At 40.4% G+C, this 21,589-nt stretch overlaps 2 protein-coding genes across 6 annotated transcripts in view; one reads left to right on the top strand and one right to left on the bottom strand.

Annotated features, from left to right (window-relative positions):
• ppil4 (peptidylprolyl isomerase (cyclophilin)-like 4) overlaps positions 1-21,589 on the bottom strand; it is an 892,903-nt gene that overhangs the window by 94,903 nt on the left and 776,411 nt on the right. The gene's annotated exons all lie outside the window — the stretch shown is intronic.
• Positions 1-21,589, top strand: part of l3mbtl3 (L3MBTL histone methyl-lysine binding protein 3) — a 78,627-nt gene that overhangs the window by 50,202 nt on the left and 6,836 nt on the right. For all 5 annotated transcript variants that reach the window (NM_001442524.1, NM_001442523.1, NM_001442526.1 and 2 more), the window contains 4 exon segments: positions 241-336; positions 2,350-2,441; positions 13,806-13,960; positions 14,937-14,999. In NM_001442524.1, the coding sequence (NP_001429453.1) occupies positions 241-336; positions 2,350-2,441; positions 13,806-13,960; positions 14,937-14,999 (406 nt within the window).

Here is a 21,589-nt window from a genome sequence, read left to right on the forward strand (position 1 = left end):
TATGTTGTATGGCTATTATTTTTAAGGTGAGCTCAGTAAAGAGTAACACTTGCTCAGAAAGTCAGTAAATTAGCATAAATTAGCATTTTTGCTCTTTTAAGTGCTCTTATCATGTCATGTCAGGCACTGGAAGCCAAATATGTGTTGATTAAGATAAAATTGAGGACTTTTTCGCGACTGGCCTTCTTCACACCTTTTCTGAAGTGTTGATTTCTTGCTGTCTCGCCTCCGTTTCTGCAGTAAACCCGTCACCTGTGTCCCACTGCTCCCGGATAAAGCAAACACTGGTGTTGAGACGCCAGTCAAGAAACCTGCGGGCACCGAGACCAAGAGGAGGTCAGTTCATGCTCAGTCATGCTCTTTTACATTAATATATACATATATATATATATATATACATTGAAGTCATAATTGTTCGCCCCCTTGTTTATTTTTTCCCAATTTCTGTTTAACAGAGAGCAGATTTCTTCAACACATTTCTAATCATAATAGTTTTAATAACTCATCTCTAATAGCTGATTTATTTTATCTTTGCCATGATGACAGTAAATAATATTAGACTAGATATTCTTCAAGACACTTCTATTCAGCTTAAAGTGGCATTTAAAGGCTTTATTAGGTTAACTAGGCAGGTTAGAGTAATTAGGCAAGTTATTTTATAATGATGGTTTGTTCTGTAGACTATCGAAAAAATATAGCTTAAAGGGGCTAATAATATTGTCCTTAAAATGGAGTTTAAAAATAAAAAACTGCTTTTTTTCTTGGCGAAATAAAACAAATAAGACTTTCTCCAGAAGAAAAAACATTATCAGACATACTGTGAACATTTCTTTGTTCTGTTAAACAACATTTGATCAATATTTAAAAAAGAAACAAAATTCAAAGGGGGGCGAATAATAATTCAACTGTATATTTAACAGCAGGTGTTCATCATCAGTGCTCAATCAGCACTTAATTAACCCCATCATTGTCTCATTAACTTTAACTCTACTGTTGAGTAAATTTTACTCAATTTAGAGAGGGACCAAATGTTCTCTGAACTGAGTAAATTTTCCTCTGAAGATTTTACTGTGTAGCGCTGTGTGTTATTTATCATCTATAATAATGTAGTTGTTGTTTTAGCTATGTGCAGGCGGACATAATACAGTGTCACTCACTTTGCAAGGAAAACAAAAACAAAAGCTCAACTTGAGAGTCCAAAAGCTTCGAGTTGAGCCTATAATTCTTCTAAAAGTATCTCTGTATAGGATTGTGTTTTTATATATTGACAAGTTACGATGTAGTTTAGTAATATCTCACAAGCTTGACGTTTTCATGAACTCCAGAGTAAGCGTCTTCGCAAATTCAGCGTTATGGACGTGACATTTGCAGTCAAAACTCATAACAAAAATTCACAGAGAAAGTATACTCATCGGCCACTTTATTAGGTACACTTTACCGGGTTGGACCCCCTTTTGCCTTCAGATCTGCCTTAATCCTTCGTGGCATAGATTCAACAAGAATCTGGAAATATTCCTCAGAGATTTTGCTCCATATTGACTTGATAGCATCATGCAGTTATGTATGTAGGCTAATGAATGTCTTCAGTGGAGGGAGTTTCCACAGAGTCCTTTCTCCACTAAAGTAAAGGAGTAAAGAGTAAAAGTAAAGAGAAAGTAAACAGGCTGAATGGAGGAGATGCAGATGCTCTGTTTACCTGTTATCTCGTAGTGAAGCGTTCAGTTTTTCCACAAAGTCCGCCATGTAAATAGCAAATGCGCCATGGTGCGACGCAAAATACTCTTAAAGTGAATGAGAGAGCTGAGACTCTGATAGGTTTAACGCACGTTATGCTTAAAACACACCCAGAACTCATTAAGAGAATAAGCACAACCATGTTAGACCATGATGCGGGTGCAGAGCAAATTTTATCATTAAAATAGCAAAAGGAGATTTGGACACGTCCTCAATGCTTTTGTACCATATGCTTTAAACTTTGCGCCTAGATCTTTATAAAATAGAGACCTCAGTCTGTGGGTGTCACCTTTTCACTTATAATGTTTTATTGCTCATCATCATATATTAAAATTGGGACATATGACAGCTGAGCAGATTCCCCGAAAATAATGCAAACGATGTGAGGAGAGTTTACTCGCACGTGACTTCTTTTAACTATTTTGGTCCATTTAAAAATGTTGTCGTGTGACAGTAAACCGCACCAAGAACCAAACGTAACATTGTAACAATTTTAATCCCTGTTCCTGAACTAAACAATCGATTTATTGGTATGAAAGCACCCCAAATATTATTTATAGTAGAGTGATTCCATGGTCACATGACATCATGAATCATGATGATGCTCTTCCTCAGGGTTGGACGGCCCTGTAAAGTGCGCAAGGTTGAAGTGCTGCCACAGGAAGAGGAAGTGGAGAGCGAAGTGTCTTCAGTCACTGAAACCAAAGGTAAATTTGCACATGCCGGCACTGTAAACAAAAATATACAGTAATGTTGATGGTAAAAAAACTGTAAAAATGCTACAGTAAAAATGTGGTTAACAGTAAGTGTCGATGTATGTTATTAACACTTTTACACATAATAGCTTTAATAACTTATTAGTAATAACTGATTTCTTTGATCTTTGTCATGATGACAGCACATAATATTTGACTAGATATTCTTCAAGACACTTCTATACAGTTTAAAGTGACATTTAAAGGCTTCACTAGGCAGGTTAGGGTAATTAGGCAAGTTATTGTATAACGATGGTTCGTTCTGTAGACAACCTAAAATAAATATAGCTTAAAGGGGCTAATAATAATGACCTGAAATGGTGTTTAAAAAATTAAAAACTGCTTTTATTCTAGCCAAAATAAAACAAATAAGACTTTCTCCAGAAGAAAAAAACAATACTGTGAAAATTTCCTTGCTGTTAAACATCATTTGGGTAATATTTAAAAACGAAAAAAAAATCAAAGGGGGCGAATAAACACAGTAAATTATGTTTGATCAAACAAAAGAATAGTGGAATATGAAGACAATGATCGCTCCCTGTGGCTTGTACAGCACCTCTCATCAGTTGGAATACAATAACTTTTGCGTAGATTATGGTGGAGACATTTTTCATTTTTCCTATGATTACAGACATGTGCAGGAACTAGCAAAAATTAATTACAGCACGCTAGACCACACACAACCTAAAAGGTACACTTTCATATTGGAGTTCATAAAAAAAAAAATAAAAAAACGCCTCTTTTTTTAGGTGTTTATTATAACACAGACAACATATACAGATTTTTTAAACACTTTCAATAGTGTTTTATGAAAATTCAAAGGGTTTTCTTTAAAATGATACCAATTTTTTGCATTTACACCTCTGCATGTGGATTTGGGAAGCTTTTAAATTTGGGTAGGCAAAATCCAGGCGGAAATGCCAAAATAACATCAGAGTTTAACTGGGTTAAAGGGCCATATTGAAGACTTAACTAGGCTAATAAGGCAAGTCATTGTATAACAGTGCTTTATCTGTAGACAATGCAAAACACTATTTTTGTGATTGTCTACAGAACAAACCACTGTTACACAATGACTTGCCTAATTAACCTAGTTAAGCCTTTAAATGTCACTTTAAGCTGTATCTTGAAAATATCTAGTCTAATATTATGTGCTGTCATCTTGGCAAAGAGAAAAGAATCAGTTATTAGAAATGAGTTATTAAAACTGTTATGTTCAGATATGTGTTCATTTCTTTCAGTTAAATAGAAATTGGGGAAAATATACAGGTGGGCTAATAATTCGGGTGGACGAATAATCTAGACCTCAACTATATTTACACCACTAAAACAATTTCTGCAGGTTAAACCAAGTTGAAGGAGCTGTTTAAGGTAAGCCTTTTCACAGAGAGTGTAAAAACGCCCTCAGAATCAAGAGTGTGAAGCAGAGGAAAGTGTGTGTAACGCTGTGAATCATGCATCAGACGAGCTGGAGTCATGTCAGTTCATCAGAGCTGCTGTATTTGTGTCTGTCTCCAGAAGATCTGCTCCCTGGCTCTTCTTCAGTGTGTCTAATGAAGGAGAGGCAGCATGCAGACGCCAGGGCCTTTTGTTGCTCCGCTTTAAAGCACTTTAGCTGGTCCAGTCAGAGGCGTTTCTTAGCGAAAGATGAGAGACTCTCGGCTGGTGCGATTCTGTGCTTCGTGGGCGGCGTGAGGGGAATCGAGAACCTTAATCAGGCTTGTGTTTCCACTGCCAAATGGTACAACAGAAAGCTGCAATCGACGTCAGTCTGCCTCGATGAAAAGTACAAGTAAAGCCGTACAGGTCGTTCACATATCGAGAAGCACTTCACACAAAATAGATTCTTTATACACACAAATGCTCGTCTTTAAATGTTAATAAATAACCTTTTATGAACATAATTTGATTATAGTTGCAGATCAGTGATCAAGCAAAATAACCTACTGTAGCATCTGCGATTAGGATGGTTTGTATACAGAAATGCTTATGTTTAAATGTTAATTACCAACCTACAGTCTAGTCGCATCCAAAACAACATGAAACCACAGCTCCCCAACTAACTGCAGATATAAATGCCTCCAAAACTCTCCGGGAGCTCCACTGGGTCAATAGGATACACATTGCAGGGTTGCTATAGCACAGGGGTGGCCAACCCTGTTCCTGGAGAGCCACCTACCTGTAGATTTCAGTTGCAACCCATTGTTGGAATATCTATCTCTATTCCATGTGTGTTCAATAAGAAAAGGTCTGGAGAGGTTTTTCTTCAATGTTAAAAATCGTAACAATTTATTAGATACAAATGAATAATTCGATAACAGAGCTCTGGGTTACATTACCCCAATGCAATACAAGAATTACATTCAGGAGGTTCGCAACTAACATACATTTCCTGACTTCTGCATATATACACAACCGATCTTAACAGGTGGAGTTTTGGTGTAACGTCACTAGTCAGTCATTGTTCAGTCCTCCATTGGCCGCACTTTCGACATACTTCCTCTTTTTCTACGAATTCTCTGCCCAACAACAAAGCATACATCTTTCTGTGTTCTGTGTTCAGTTTTAATACCTCTCTTCAGACAGGAAGTTTCTGCAGAGCTGAATTTAATTTTGGACCGCATCTATCTACTTCTGCAAAAATGCTAATTAGTATGCACAGAACTCACACACAACATTAGAAGTTCAGTTAATATATGATCCTTACATGACCAATACAAATAATTGTTTGATTAAAAGAAAAAGAGACAAAAAGAATAAAAAACTGATTCCTATTTTGCAACACCATATCAAACACACCTGCCTGTAATTATCACGTGGTGTTCAGGTCCTAATTAATTGGTTCAGGTGTGTTTGATATGGGTTGCAACCAGTGGTGTAGTCCTAAAAAAAAATTTGTGTACTATTACACCCGACCCAAATTTTAAATGAAAGTAGGCAAAGAGATGACGAAAGTCAATGTTTCAAGTCAATGATTCATTAGCTATATACATATATATATATATATATATATATATATATATTTTTTTTTTTTTTTTTTTTTTTTTTTTTTTTTTGATGATGATGATGATAATTTTCATTTTTTGGGACAACTATCCATTAAAAAAAAATGTAAACAAATTTGTTCGTTTTAAAGGGAAATGCTAATAGTCAAAAAAAAATTTTTTATTTGATTCGATGATGAGGGAAGCGCCGGGAACAGTAGATGGGAAACCCGATTGCTCCTCTATGACCCTTTGATTGGGGTACAAATGATACAGTACAAGTGTTTCTGTAGTAAAGAGCTGCAAATTTGTAGATATTCTAACAATTTTTCGATAAACACACACCTTCTGCTTTCGCTCTGCGCAGCTGTGGTTTGCTGATTAAATGAAAAACAAGCTGAAAACGGAGCGGCGGAAGCCTGCCGCCGTTTTCATATCAAATTTAAAGACGACTGAGGCGATCATTTAGCAGTGTACAGTTCATGAGCTAAATCACAAAACTTTTAGAATTAGTATAGAAATATAGGAGGGCGAAAGTGACACCCATGCTGTTTCATAAATGTACCTGAACGCTTCAGCAAGACGTTGCTCATTCAGTTGTCGGGGTCTTCGAAAAACTCTCACGAAATTTTCTCACAGCTGCTGCGCTCGTCAGGGGGCGGGGAATTAAGACGCGAGTTAAAAAACATTCGGTATACAGTTCAAGGGGGACGTGAATACACGTAAATTAGGGAAGTTTAGACAGAAAAACAAGTGAGTATCCCTAGGGTATACGCAATTATTGATCCTCAGAAGTGGTAATACCCAAACAGCTTGTGGAAAAAAGTAAGCGTACCGAGTATACGTGCGTATAGCAAGGACTACACCACTGGTTGCAACTGAAATCTGCAGGAAGGTGCTCTCTAGGAACAGGGTTGGCCACCCCTGCTATAGCAAAACTTTTGGTCACTCGTGTCAACGTCAAACGTTGGTTTCAGTTGTGCCAGCAGTGGAAATTTTGAGCTGTGGACAATGTGAAAAGTGATGCTCTCTGATGATTCCACCTTCACTGTCTTTCCCACATCCGGGGAGAGTTACAGTGTGGAGAAGCGTCCCACCCCGACTGCTGCATCCCCACAGTAAAGCATCAGTGATGGTTTGGGCTTGAGGCTGTAATCGCTGCCAAAGGTGCATCAACAAAGTGTTGAGCAAAGGCTGAGAATGCTGATGTACATGGGATTTTTCAGGTTTTTTTTTTAAATAAATTTGCAACCATTTCAAAAACTCTTCGTTCACATTGTCATTATGGGGGATTGTGTGTAGAATGTTGAGGAAATCAATTAATTTAATCCATTTTGGAATAAGACTGTAACATAAACAAATGTGGAAAAAGTGAAGCGCTATGAAGACTTCCCGGATGCACTGTATATGTGATTTTTAGCTCTGGCATTTGATAATGCACCAAAATCATCCCGTTTTCTGAGACACAGAGAAAGTTGTGGCTAAATTAGGCTCAAAATCACCCCAGAGTGGATAAAAACATCCTCAACAGCTCACAAGGGTTAACAGGAGTAAAATGCCTATAAACTGCTGTTGACTTTATGGAGCTTTAGTCTTTACACTCAAACACCGCAGTAAGATCTGACAAAAGAAAGTCCACAATATCCACACTTCAGCTTCTCCACTTGATTAATTCTCAAAGTCTGCTTGTTTCCTGTTCATTTGTTTGGAAATAGTTTGGAGGATGCTCTGCTTACTAAAAGGATTTGCATAATGTGCTTTAAAATAAACAAGAAATGAATGTAAAATCAGGCGTCGGCTTGAAAAAAATACTCACATTGTGCAGATTCTGTCAAACAATCAAAATGGATGATCCTTATGTCTGCCGCACGACTCTTATAATGAGCCTTTATAAGACGAGAGTAAACAACACTAGCGCTGTGTGTTATTTATCATCTATAATAATGTAGTTGTTGTTTTAGCTATGTGCAGGCGGACATAATAGAGTGGCACTCACTTTGCAAGGAAAACAAAAACAAAAGCTCATCTTGAGAGTCCAAAAGCTTCGAGTTGAGCCTATAATTCAAGTTATAAAGCGAAAAGTATCTCTGTATAGGATTGTGTTTTTATATAATGTCATGATCACCAGCGATCAAACCACCAGAATTCGCTGGTAAACACTCTCACACACACACACACACAGGACTACAAATCTGCTTATAAATGCATATATATATATACACTAGATATCGCATAGGGACCCTGAGCATGCGTCAATAGCGCCGCCACATTGGTACAGTGCTCCCAGGACAAGTGTCATTCAATCGCACTAGTCAAGACAGTGTTATTACGTGAAGATGCGGGACTTTAGCGCTGTCTACGGGTGTAGTAACGAGCAAACAAAGAAAACAAAGCACAAAGGCAGAACATTTCATAGGTAATATTATGTTTTTTTTTCTGTTTTTGTATGTTCTGAACTTTTGTGCTAATCAGGTAACGTTATTGATGATAACAGTCACTTACTGCATTCACCATACGGCAAAGCAGCTCCAACTCGCACTAAACACTCGGCTTATGCTAGTTTTGTTGAATAAAATCAGAAAACAATGCAAAAGAAATGACAACGAGATGCTGCGATGCCAGAAACTTGTATTATTGTCAGCTAACGTTAGTGAAAGAGTCGTTCGGGGGATTCATTCACAAACGAATCGCTCCCTCAGTCAGTATGAGAAGTGAAAGCAGGAGAGGAGCTGTGTTCAGGACATGATTAGATCAAATTTAACAGGGAGGGTGGATAGTACATTTCTGTACACACAAACACAAGCTTTTTGTCAGGAATGCCCGTGTGCTGATCCATCAATGTAGAAAAGTGATGTAAAATTATAATTTTCGTAATTAGAAAAAAAAAATGACATACTAACATCCAGGAAAACTCCCGATCACAGATATATGTGTATATGTGTATATCTCTGGCTTTGCATGGCCACAGTCCTCCACTGTACCTTGGTCCCACATTCATTTCAAAGGAGCGCTACCCTGTAGCAAGATGGCGGCGCTATTGACGCATTCCGTCCAATAGACAACAATAGGCCAGGCGACATCTAATGTATATATCTGTTATAAATGAACTACATATTCAGTCATGCCACACACACACACACACCTGCTCCAAGTCTCCACTGATTAGACTCCCACAGCTGATCCTGCTTCTAGACTGATTACTGCACAGAAACACTCACTGTTGCTGAGTCTTGTTTACTGTTAAGTGACATTTCAACGCGTTCTCCTAGTCTTGTTTTCCCGTGTGTTGATCCTAGCCTTATTTATCCAGTTCTCCTGGTTAGCCGCCTGCCTTCTGACCTCTCGCCTGTTATATTCGACTACGATTGTGGATTTGCCTTTATACATCTGATTGCACCTGTGTTGACCACTGCTTGCCTGACGATTCTAATAAACCTGCACGTGGATCCAAACTCCAGTTGTTTGTGTCACTCCCCGTGGTCACAGAAGATTGACGTTTTCGTGAACTCCAGAGTAAGCGTCTTCGCAAATCCAGCGTTATGGACGTGACATTTGCAGTCAAAACTCATAACAAAAATTCTGAGGAAGTATACGTACCGGCCACTTTATTAGGTACACTTTACCGGGTTGGACCCCCTTTTGGCTTCAGATCTGCCTAAATGATTTGTGGCATAGATTTAACAAGAATCTGGAAATATTTGTCAGAGATTTTCTTCATATTAACATGATAGCATCATGCAGTTATATATGTAGGCTAATGGATGTCTTCAGTGGAGGGAGGGAGCATTCTCTGTATATGTGATTGATTTTTCAGCTTTGGCATCTGATAATGCACTCAGAGCTGTGAGTGAGATGCATAACACTGTACTGTATATTCTTCCCTCGGTAACATAATCACATGAAACAAACACAGCAGATGCAAAACCTGACATCTGCGCACTCATCGCCACTTCGTTTGTCTTTTTGAGACTCAGTGTTTGTGTCAACACTTAAATTACATTAGAAGATGATTTAGCAGGATCTCATGCCGATTTAACCAACTGCAAAAGCGCACAGTCCCGCTGCCTGGATCTAGATGTACTCCACAGCATGTTTTATGAACCCCCTTGGGGAAGAGCATTTATGATGGTTAATGACATGGATAGGAGCGTTTTCAGATACAATTACGGTGTTTATGTAACAGGCATCAGACGGAGGCCACCGGCGACGAGCTCCGCTAATGAATGTCAGAAAGTGAGCAGCTGTGAGGATCCAGCATCATTAAAGCGCGATACTGAAGTAGTGTGAACACGCAGTTGAAGGGTCATTTCACAACCCCTGTGTGTTTGCATCAGAATGTGGTACTTTTGCGTCATCAGTGCGCCACTGGTTTATCTTTGTTGCCTAGTAACCACAACGCAGGTGAGGTGTGTGCTGAGCTCACTTCTGGATTCTGAATCTTGTAGTAACACTCGATTTTAAGGTGCTCTAGTTGCATGTTCTATATGCTGTACTTTCTATTGTAATTACAATTAATTATTCATAATTACTTGTAGCTAACCCTAAACTGCTTTATAAGCCTAACCATATACAGTAGTAAGTACATGTAATTAATTAAAGGCACAGTGTGCGATTTTGGCCACTAGAGGGTGTGTATTCACAACAAACAATATTGTATTTTGATGACTGTGTGACTGAGCTTGGAATCATGGGAGTTCATCATCATCATCATCATTTATAACAAGTGATGTAGTCTGGGTATTGTCAAGTTGTCATAAAGGCATCTGAAACAGTCATATTTGCATTTAAAATGACAAAACTAAGCCTATGACACTTGTCATGAGCACGCATAAATTGTCCATATTCATGATGTCATATCATGATTACATTTGTCATAACAGTCCTATAAACCTTAGCATAAGCAGCAAACATACACTAACTGGACACTTTATTAGGTACAGCTGTCCAACTGCTTGTTAGCGCAAATTTCTAATAAGCCAATCACATGGCAGCAACTGAATGCATTTAGGAATGTAAACATGGTCAAGACGACCTGCTGCAGTTTAAACTGAGCAGCAGAATAGGGAAGAAAGGGGATTTAAGTGGCTTTGAACGTGGCATTGTTGTTGGTGCCAGAGGAATATCACATATCAGCCAGAATTCAACTGAATGAACCAGAACTGACCCTATTCTGGGCCACAGAATGTTTTCACTTGGCTTGTTTGCTGTAATAAATAAACATTTCAAGCTAAGTTTTTAAAAGTTACAGCAGCCCTAAACAAAATTATTTTGAGAGGTTCAGGACTATGAGCACAACTAAAACAAACACTTCTCTCCATGATGGTGACTTTAGTCTATGTGGTCCACATGCAGTATGTTTTAAGAAAACTGGGCCACATTTGTCATATCTTCTCTGGGCCGCTTTAGGCTCACATCCACATTGGCCAGAGTTTACTGTGCCAAATATTTGCCAAAAGTGGCCCACATATTTTTTAGGATAACTGGGCCACATTTGCCATATCTTCTCTGGGCAACATTAGGCTCACAACCGTATTAGCCAGAGCTTACTATCCCAAATTTTTGCCAAAAGTGGCTCACATAGAGTATGTCTTAAGATAACTGGGCCACATTTGCACTTACACGTGTGAGCCACTTTAGGTTTAGACCCAGATTACCCTTAAATGACTATGCTACATTACTGCCAACTGTGGCCCACATTTGTCCTCCATCATTTGGCCAAATTGATCATTTTCCACATGGGCCACATTAGGCTCACATTTAGATTACATTTTGCCATAAGTGCCAAATCTTTGCCTTAAATGGCCCATATATGAATTTGAATCTTTGCCCCCCCCCCCCCCCCCCCCCTTTGCCATTGTACAGGTGGGTCACTTCAGCCTCACATTCATTTTGTCTGGACCGAAGGAAGACCACCAGTGCCGCATACCTGCCTAAAGTGGCCCACATTCGTATGCTGTCTGGGTAGAGGTGCAAAAGAGTAGCATTTGGGGAACAACGCCATTGACAGACATGTATAAAGTAAAAGCCACCGTTTGTCTGTGAATGGGCAGAAAGGGCCGCAGTTGGTAGTTTGTTTTAACCTTTATAGTGTACTGTGCCTCATGACTCTCAGAACTGTTTTGCAAAGCAGTTTTATGAATATCTGTGGAGAAGCCGTCGCTCTGTCGGTGAATTTAAATGGCTTTTCGCACTGCACTGCAGGATGGCCAATCCATTCATAGCCCTGTTGAGAACAAAACCCAAAAGAGCAAAAACCTTCAAGTGTACAGCTGCAGGAAGTCGATTGGCTCTTTATAACAGCAGTGGTTCCTCACTATTCACTCTTAAATTGGGCTCAATTATTTTTACTTGCGATTTGCATTTGGTTTAACAAACCTCACTCAGAGTTAAAGAGTTGATCTAAAAAATGCTGGACGGCTTGTTTCTTTATATGTTTGAGTATTTTGTTTTTCTGGTTACCTGTATGATGATGTTTGAAAACACATTGCACTTCCCATTCAGTTCAATTCATCTTTACTTCTATAGCGCTTTTACAATGTAGATTGTGTCAAAGCAGCTTCACATAGATTATAGTAAACTGAAACTGAGTTTTCAGAGTTCAGTTTAGTTCAGTTCAGTGAGGTTTAATTTTCACTGCTGAAAGTCCAAACACTGAAGAGCAAATCCCTCGATGCACAGCTTCACAAGTCCCAAACCATCCATGCTAGTGGCGACAGTGGAGAGGAACAGACTTCACCAATTGACCAAAGTGAAGGATAAAAAAAACTCAAGAGAAACCAGGTTCAGTTGGGCACGAATATTTCTCCTATGGCCAAACGTCTTGTGCAGAGCTGCAGTCTAGGCGCCGGAGGCTGGAGAGCGCTGGACGTCCATCGTGGAGAAGCTGCAGGTGGAAGAGGTCACCGGCTGGTGTACTGGCTGGCCCTTCAAGGTCAATGTGAAGACTTGTCTGTCACTTGGGTCTTACAGGAATCAGTCTCCTCCTCTCCACTCCTCCATGACCACCACAGCAGCTGCTCAGGATACGGCCTGGTCCAAGATTATGGAAACCTCAGGAATAATTTACATTTACATTTAGTCATTTAGCAGACACTTTTATCCAAAGCGACTTACAAATGAGGACAAGGAAGCAATTTACACAACCAAGAGCAACAATGAATAAGTGCTATAGGCAAGTTTCAGGTCTGTAAAGTCTAAGAAGGGAAGTATTAGTAGTATTAGTATTTTTATTTTTTTTTTGTACAGTTAGTGTGATATTCAGAGAGGCAATTGCAGATTAGGAAGTGTAGTGGAGACTAAATAGTTGGGTTTTTAGTCGTTTCTTGAAAGTAGCAAGTGACTCTGCTGTTCTGATGCAGTTAGGGAGTTAGGGTTAATTAAAAAAAAGACATAAGCGCAGATGCCGTTCAAATTATAATGACTTGTGAGAAGTGTTTCCGGCTCCGGTTGCCCTAAATAATGCAGACTAACAATCCTTTAGAGCACAGGTGTCAAACTCAGTTACAAAAGGGCCGCAGCTCTGCACAGTTAAGTTCCAACGCAAATTAAACACACCTGATCAAACTAATTGAGTCCTTCAGGCTTGTTTGAAACCTACAGGTAAGTGTGTTGGAGCAGGGTTGGAACTAAACTGTGCAGGGCTTCGGCCCTCCAGGAATTGAGTTTGACACCCCTGCTTTAGAGGATTTTGATTTCAAAAGCATTTGTGTTTTATGTGTAAGCTAATGCAAAGAGATGTGTCTTTAGTCTAGTTTTAAACTGACAGAATGTGTCTGCTTCCTGAACTGTGCTAAGAGTTTAGGTGCCAGATTTGAGAAAGATCTACCGCCTTCATAAATAATCTTAAATACATCCTTAAGAGTGTTCATTATACTAATTTTCGGCTTAGTCCCTTAATTAATCTGGGGTCACCACAGCGGAATGAACCGCCAACTTATCCAGCATATGTTTTTACACAGCGGATGTCCTTCCAGCCGCAACCCATCACTGGGAAACATCCATACACTCTCACTCACAATCATACACTAGTCAATTTTAGCCTACCCAGTTCACCTGTACCACATGTCTTTGGACTTGTGGGGGAAACCGGAGCACCCAGAGGAAACCCATACCAACACAGGCAGAACATGCAACCTCCACACAGAAACGCCAACAGACTCAGTACCAGCAACTTTCTTGCTGTGAGGCAACAGTGCTAACCGATGTGACACCATATGCAAAATTGTACACAGAACTATCTAAAAACATTGTACCTGGTCCTAGCTGTCAGCCGTATATGTTGACGTATTGCTGATTTACATACTTATCTTCCACCTCTCTCTGTGTGTCTCAGAGTTGACTCTCCAGCAGGCTCTGCACCAGTCCGTCTTTATGCCGTGTTCCAGCCCGTCTCCCAGCATGCCTCACTGCTGGGATCAGCACAGCAAGCTCCTTCCTACAGTTGCAGGCATCACGGCCAGTAAAGTGGCGTCGTGGAGCATTGATGAGGTAAACAGAGCCCCGCTGTTCAGTTCAACACAATTACACTTAGCTGAGTCCATGCAAGTGTGTATGTGTGAACAGCAGGCATGTCCAAACCTGGTCCTGGAGGGCCGGTGTCCTGCAGATTTTAGCTCCAACTTGTCTCAACACACTTGCAAGGACATTTCTAGAAAGCCTGGTAAGAGCTTGATTATCTAGCCCAGGTGTGTCTGATTGCGGTTGGAACTAAACTTTGCAGGACACCGGCCCTCCAGGACTGAGTTTGGACACCCCTGGTGTACAGGATTATGAGGACACAATAATTATGTATTGCATAACATGTGTATGATCTAGTTGTACTCCATTAAAGGTCCTGTAATGTGCATATTTTAATCGATGTTTGACGTAATGTCAACTAAAACATGAAAAGAGGGTGGGACATAGTGTTGCTCCTCCCCCTAAAAAAACAGCCAATAGTGTTTTGTTTTATCACAGCGCTGCCAGTGATAGTGGTTGAGCTTAAGTGCGTCAAATTAAAAGCCAATAAGAAGAAGGGGCGGGGCATGTTAGACACTAGAAAGCATTTGATTGGTCAGAAGATTGAATAAGACACTGAAGTATGAGGTGATGTTAATAAAACCGTTGATCCAGTTCGGCAGAAGTGACTAACTACAAACTTTACATGTTTAAATCAGTTTTATATCTACTAAATGCAAATTTTGTCACCATTTAGGTGTGCACTAGCTCATATACATCATAAACTAACAATACTAATACTGATGTCTAACAAACATTATTTTTGTGTCACCTTTAAGCTGGTTTGGACATTCAAAATATGACGGATATTTATGTTATAATAAGCAGTTTTTACTTTATAAAATACATTACGCATATGGAGAGTCCTCGTAAACCACATATACAAGTCTGTGTGTGTTTTAGAATACAGGTTTGTTTTGGACTCGGCAGTGTTGCGCCTCTTCTGATCTTCATTGTTTTTCTGTAGGTGATCCAGTTTATCCAAGGACTTCCAGGCTGTAAGGAACAAGTGCGCACCTTTAGAGACGAGGTAAAATATTCCCTTTAATCCCAGGTGCAATTAGAATATCCGAATCCTTTGGGAATTTCTTTCTTTTTTTTTTTCTTTTTAGACATACGCAAAACAAAAATACAAACACAACATAAAAGCATAAGTGCATATACAAAACTATACATATGGCCAAAGCCATAAGCTGTTATGTTACACATATTACAATTTGACAGGAAGAGTGGGAAGTTTGATAAAAACAGAACATGAATGAATGTTTGTACCAGGGGTCACCAAACTTGTTCCTATAGGGCCGGTGTCCTGCAGATTTTAGCTCCAACCCTTATCAAACACACCTGAACAAGCTAATCAAGGTCTCAATAGGCATACTTGAAACATCCTGGCAGGCAAGTTGCAGCTAAACCCTGCAGGGACACCGGCCCTCCAGGACCGAGATTGGTGACCTCTGGTTTATACGGACATTATGTCATTGCAGAGTTTCAAAATGTCAGATAAAGCAAGGTTTATATTGTCCAGATATGGTGACCGAGTGCAAATAAATGTGTCAGTTGTGGAGTGGCTGAGACATGTTAAGTATTCCAGGGGGATAATCTCTTGAATTATTGAATGCCATCCTTTCATGGAAGGGGGCTTATCATTGGTCCATGACATCAAAATGTTCTTCCTGGCAGCAAAAGTTAGCAGGCAGAACGATCGTTGTTCATACTTGTTCCTAATTAGTTTGCAAAGAAAACCCAGGAGAAGGGACAGAGGGTGTATATCTATGTCCAGACCAAAAATGTTGTTTATTTGGGGTACGATTAGGGGCCTGAATCACCTGACAGTCCCATATGCAATGAATATATCCCCTATATTTGCATTTAGAAAGCTCAGAAAGAGTGACCATCAGGTTATTGATCACCTCCCTGACTAAGGCCATTCTCCCCAGATCACTCAGCTTAGATGGCCGGCCAGCTCTAGGAAGAGTCCTGGTGTTTTAAACATCTTCCACTTACGGATGATGGAGGCCGCTGTGCTCATTGGAACTTTCAGAGCAGCAGAAATGTTTCTGTCACCTTCCCCAGCCTTGTGCCTCCAGACAATCCTGTCTCGGAGGTCTACAGACAGTTCCTTTGTCTTCATGCTTGGTTTGTGCTTTGACATGCACTGTCAACCCTGGGCCCTTATATAGACAGGTGTGCACCTTTTTAGATCACGTACAATCAGATGAATTGACCACAGCTGAACTCCAATGAAGCTGCTGACATAATCAGTGGAGACAGAATGTACCTGAGCTCAGTTTAGAGCTTCACGGCAAAGGCTGTGAATACTGATGTACATCTGAGTTTTCAGCTTTTTTTATTTTTAATAGTTTTGCAACAATTTCAAAAACTCTTTTGTCATAACGGGGGATTGTGTGTAGAATGTTGAATATATATATATATATAAGGTCGTTACACCCTCACTAAAACTACAAATGTAACTGGGGGCCTAAGACTTCTGCACAGTACTATATAAAAACAGCATCAGCTCTCAGTTCTCCAATTAACTCACATACACTCCTTTAAGTGGACTAAATAATGTGAATGAGAGTGCAATTTCAGATACAGCACCAATCTCATGTTGCAGAGGGAAAAGAGCAGAAGCATGATGGAAAATGCTAGAGGATCTCATTGAAGCCATTTATAGGCATGTCAAGTCATCCCCACGTCACAGCGTCATGTTTACAGCTAACAAGAATGTTAAAGGGCCAGAGGGCTGAGGCTGGAAATAATCCTGTTGTCTGAGCTGCTCTTATTTCCCATCGTCTCCCTCCTCATGATGTCTGCTGGGTCTTGGCTCTCTCAGCTGCTGATTATTTACCGTGCATTAACGAGTTCACAAGACCACCGCTGAACGTTATGGTCAGTCTGCTCCCGTGGTTAGTTTGCTGATGAATACAACGCGCTTGTCTTGAAAGTGCAGTGTTTCTCAAACCTTTCCTGCTAATCCTCGCCTTGAACTGCAGCAGATCGTCTTGACCATGGCCTAAAATGCATTAAGTTGCTGCCCTGCGATTGGCTGATTAGAAAATTGTGTTAACGAGCAGTTGAACAGGCGTACCTAATAAAGTGGCCGGTGAGTGTGTCTACTGAATGCTGATTATATTGAATTTATAACTGTAATTGTCAATATACAACATGTTTTCAGATTTATTTTTATACTTTCTGACATCCTAATTGTAAATTATGCTCCCTTTATACACAATTTATGTTTTTTAATGATGTTTAAAACACTTTTTAAACAAAAAATGACATGGATAACCTTATAAATCATTTAAATGTTGCCTAACTTATTAGTTATTTAAAGTTATTTAACAAGTAAGGTTGTTTTCATTTTGTTTTTGTACTGAAATTGCTACATACTGAGATTCTAGTACCGTGACATCCTCCACTCCGCAGATCATTCCTCCAGAAAGACTGTACGATCTGCAAAGTGACTTGTTGACTCTTTGTGAAGAATCTAAAAGGCTTTTGGGCTTTTACTAGCTGAAGAAGTGAGTCCTGAAAACCAGAGTCACGACTTACATTGGATTCTGGCCATAACTGGGAGTCCTACACACACACACTGCAACATTTATCTGAAATGGATCTTCATACGTGACAGCAGTGGATTGTAAATCTCTCAGCTTTAGGTTGACTGAGACTGCGCTTGTCTCACATAATCGCCCGTTTCATTCAGTCACTGTGCTGTGATCTAATTACACCGATTCAGTGATCCGCTGGCCTGATTACGCCTCCAAACCATGGAGCCCACATGAAAAAAGAATACCATTGTAATTACTGTAGTGTTTTTTAACCACAGTATAGTAAAGTACTTTTAATTCTACAGTTAATATAGTAACACAACAACTACAGTAATACATACAAAAGACCCAATACTGTAGTTTTTAGAAACTATAGGGTATTTTACACTGCAATACACCACAGTTTAATGTTTTAAAATAAAGTTTATCAGTTCACTATATAGGGTGGGCCATTTATATGAATGCACCTTAATAAAATGGGAATGGTTGGTGATATTAGCGTCCTGTTTGTGGCACATTATTATATGTGAGGGGGCAAACTTTTCAAGATGGGAGGTGACCATGGTGGCCGTTTTGAAGTCGGCCATCTTGGATCCAACTTTGTTTTTTTTCAGTAGGAAGAGGGTCATGTGACACGTCAAACTTATTAGGAATTTCACAAGAAAATCAATGGTGTGCTTGGTTTTAACGTAACTTTATTCTTTCATGAGTTGTTTACAAGTTTCTGACCACTTATAAAATGTGTTCAATGTGCTGCCCATTGTGTTGGATTGTCAATGCAACCCTCTTCTCCCACTCTTCAGACACTGATAGCAACACCGCAGGAGAAATGCCAGCACAGGCTTCCAGTATCCGCAGTTTCAGGTGCTGCACATCTTGTATCTTCACACCATAGACAATTGCCTTCAGATGACCCCAAAGATAAAAGTCTAAGGGGGTCAAATCGGGAGACCTTGGGGGCTATTCAACTGGCCCACCATGACCAATCCACTTTTCAGGAAACTGTAACTCTTCATTACCCTCAGTGTTTCTTATGCCTGACCAGTGAATCCAGCTCGTGTAATCTGTCTGATCAAACATTAGCCCCTTTCACACATACAGACCTTTCCGGAAAATTGCCTTTATTTGTTGTATGGTAAAGGTTGTATGTGTGAGCAGGCCCTTTTTGAAAGTACCGCTAAATTCGTTCTGGCTATTTTCCGGGAAGAGAAGTTGTAACATTACCAGCAATTTGCCGGAATGCTGCGCTGTGTGAATGCAGAAGGAAGATTGCCGGAAATAGCGCGTGCACGTCTAGAACGTGCTGACGTGAGACGTCTGCTTTAGCCAATCACAACAGTCAGACGCATTCACGTCCGCGCGGTTTATGAGAATAAAAGCCTTTGAATATTTTTCCAGACACATTTAGCTGCTAGATGTTAGTCAGATAATGTTTATTTGTTCTTCTCAATGCCAACTGTGTAAATAATCATCGATGAGATGCTTATGATAAGCCGCTGTTTGTTTACCTTCAAGCTTTGCGTGTGCCTGTGAAACAGCCTGTGAGCGCCTGCACACACACATATTATGAACATCTCGACATGCGAAAGTGATCCTGCGAAAGTTGTTCACAATATTGATCATCCACAGAGTTTGTAATTTAGTCAAATGTTTACAAATACAAGCGCAGCCGTTTAAAGCTCATTTCTGGTTAATGATGTCAGAATTTACCGGTATTTTGGAATGGATGTGTGAATGCTCTTTTCCGGAAAATTTCCGTAACGTCCTCGCCTGTGTGAACAGCGCTTTTTTGAATATACCGGTAAAGTCGTTCCGGAAATTTTCCAGATATTTACTAGTATCACTGTGTGAAAGGGGCTATTGTGTTTAGCGATCGCAGTCGGTGTACTGGAATAATCAAACAACACTAGCTACTATTCCACCATTTTAAAAGGAGGCAACACAATGACCCTGTAATGCAATGCGCTAGCCTGGCTAGCGAAGATTCCATGTATTTTTTTTGTCTGTCTTTCGCATTTATTTTCAAGATAGCCATTATCTTTAGATAATCTTTGAACAGAAGGATTAACATCAAGAAGAGCTTCTCCACAATGTTGCCTGTAGCTTTAAAAGCTTTTTATATTTTAATGTGTTCTGACATGCTGTTATCACTTATTAGCTGTAACCAATAGATTCTGAAAGTGATCCTAACGATATCCCTTCACTACATTTTAAGCGTCGTAGCTGTGCTCTGAACTCCTTATTTTAGAGTTATCCTGTGAAAGGGCCTTAACACTGATTGTAATGTGTGGATCTGGTTTTATCATGCTGTGAGATGCTACACTTGTTTATTACAGATGCAGAGTTAGTGAATTTAAGCGGTTCACTGTGCTGCAGCAAATTACCACAGTGTTACTAATAATAGGCTAAAGCAAGAGTTCTCCTGTTTGTGTGGACTAAACGTCAACGGCAGCTGGAGTTTGTTTACACATCATGTCAAACTCAACTTTCAGACAGGATGATGCTAGCAGTCTACTGTACAGTGAAAAAGCAGAGAGTGGGCTTTGCAGAATGGGAAGATAAGAAGCCCAAAATAATGGATGAAGTGCAAAAGTAGCCTACTGTTCAAAGCTTCAGTTAGGGGAGTCATCAGAGGAAAATCTGCTCTCGTTCTGGGAGATACAAGATCACTTATTTCCAAGACTGCAGTGCTTTGCGAGGAGAATCTTGTCCATTCCTACAACAAATGGTGCGAGCAGGGTCGGCGTGTCCATAGAGGCGACCCAGGCGACAGAATAGAGAGGGCGTCGTCCGCCCTAACCTCTCCTCACTTTCGTCCACGACAATCCCTCCCACCGCCCCGGTCCTCGCTGTTGTACGCGCAATCACACCCCAGTCTCTCGTTTTCACTTTCAGTTTGAGGGCGGCATGATCCTCTTTTGCCTAGAGCACCAGTTCAGTTTGCTTCGACCCTGTGTGCGAGTGAACGCTCATTCAGTGCAGCTGGCCGCGTTTTGGAGGCGAGGTGGAATCGCCCGAATTTAGGCACAGTAGATGCTGTTCTGTTTTTGCACAGTGTGAAGAAAAAGGCCAAGTAAACACAACATAGCTGCCATTTACAGACATCCCAAGTTAGAAAAAGTCATTTCCGGGGGATACAGAGTTGATTTGCGGGAGTTAGCGGGATAGTGGGTGCTTAAAGAGCGGGGGTGGCAGGTTTGTGAGTTGTTGTTGGTTGAGTGAGCGACGTATCTGAGTAGGGGGCGATTGTGCGCGCCTGACGTACTCGAAGAGCGGTGGGAGTTGCACGCGTGACGCGCCATACCTGAAGAATGGTGGGTGAGTTGAGCGCGACGTACCTGAAGAGCAAGGAGGGATGCGGTGGAGAGAGGTGTGTGCAACGTATTTAAAGGGTCATGAAACCCCCTCGTTTCAGCAGGGTGTTTTCACACCTCTACTTTGGAAAAAGTCAGAAAAGTGGGCGTGTCCAGCTCTGTCGGAGGAAGAAAAGGGGCATGGTGTGGGAGTGTCTATTTGGGCGCGCTGACTTTCATAGTCAAAACACGCACACACACACACACACACAGAGGGGAGAAAGTGAGTGTGTTTACATGGACATCTGTAGTCGAATTATTTGCCAAATTATTAAATGGTGGACTTTAACTGCAGTTTGGCTCTTTCATTCAGGGAATTCATTCATGTCCCTCGCGACAAACAAGATATTTGATTCGAGGAACTGCTGTAAGCGTGTATTTTTCATGCAATGGTTGATACCGCACGGCGAATGAGAGAAAAAAAAACTCAGCATTTCCCGGAAACTTAGATGCACACGGCAGGTAGCGTCAGAAAGTCGCGTGTGTTATTCCGGTCACTAAATGCGGTGAAAATCCTACACGGGGTTAAAGTTTGGTTGTGGTGCTAACATGTTTACACTCGGCGCAATAGTTAACTTAGTTCGATACGAACAAACTGAATAAACAAAGAGCGCTGCTCGCTCACTTACCAAATCTGTAGAGACAGAACAATCACCAGCAACTAGAGCCGCGTCTGTATTAAGAGGAGACGAGCAGCGAATCCGGATCTCAGC

This window comes from Danio rerio, chromosome 20 (assembly GCF_052040795.2).
Source record: "Danio rerio strain M-AB ecotype USA chromosome 20, GRCz13ab, whole genome shotgun sequence".
NCBI classification, from domain to species: Eukaryota; Metazoa; Chordata; class Actinopteri; order Cypriniformes; family Danionidae; genus Danio; species Danio rerio.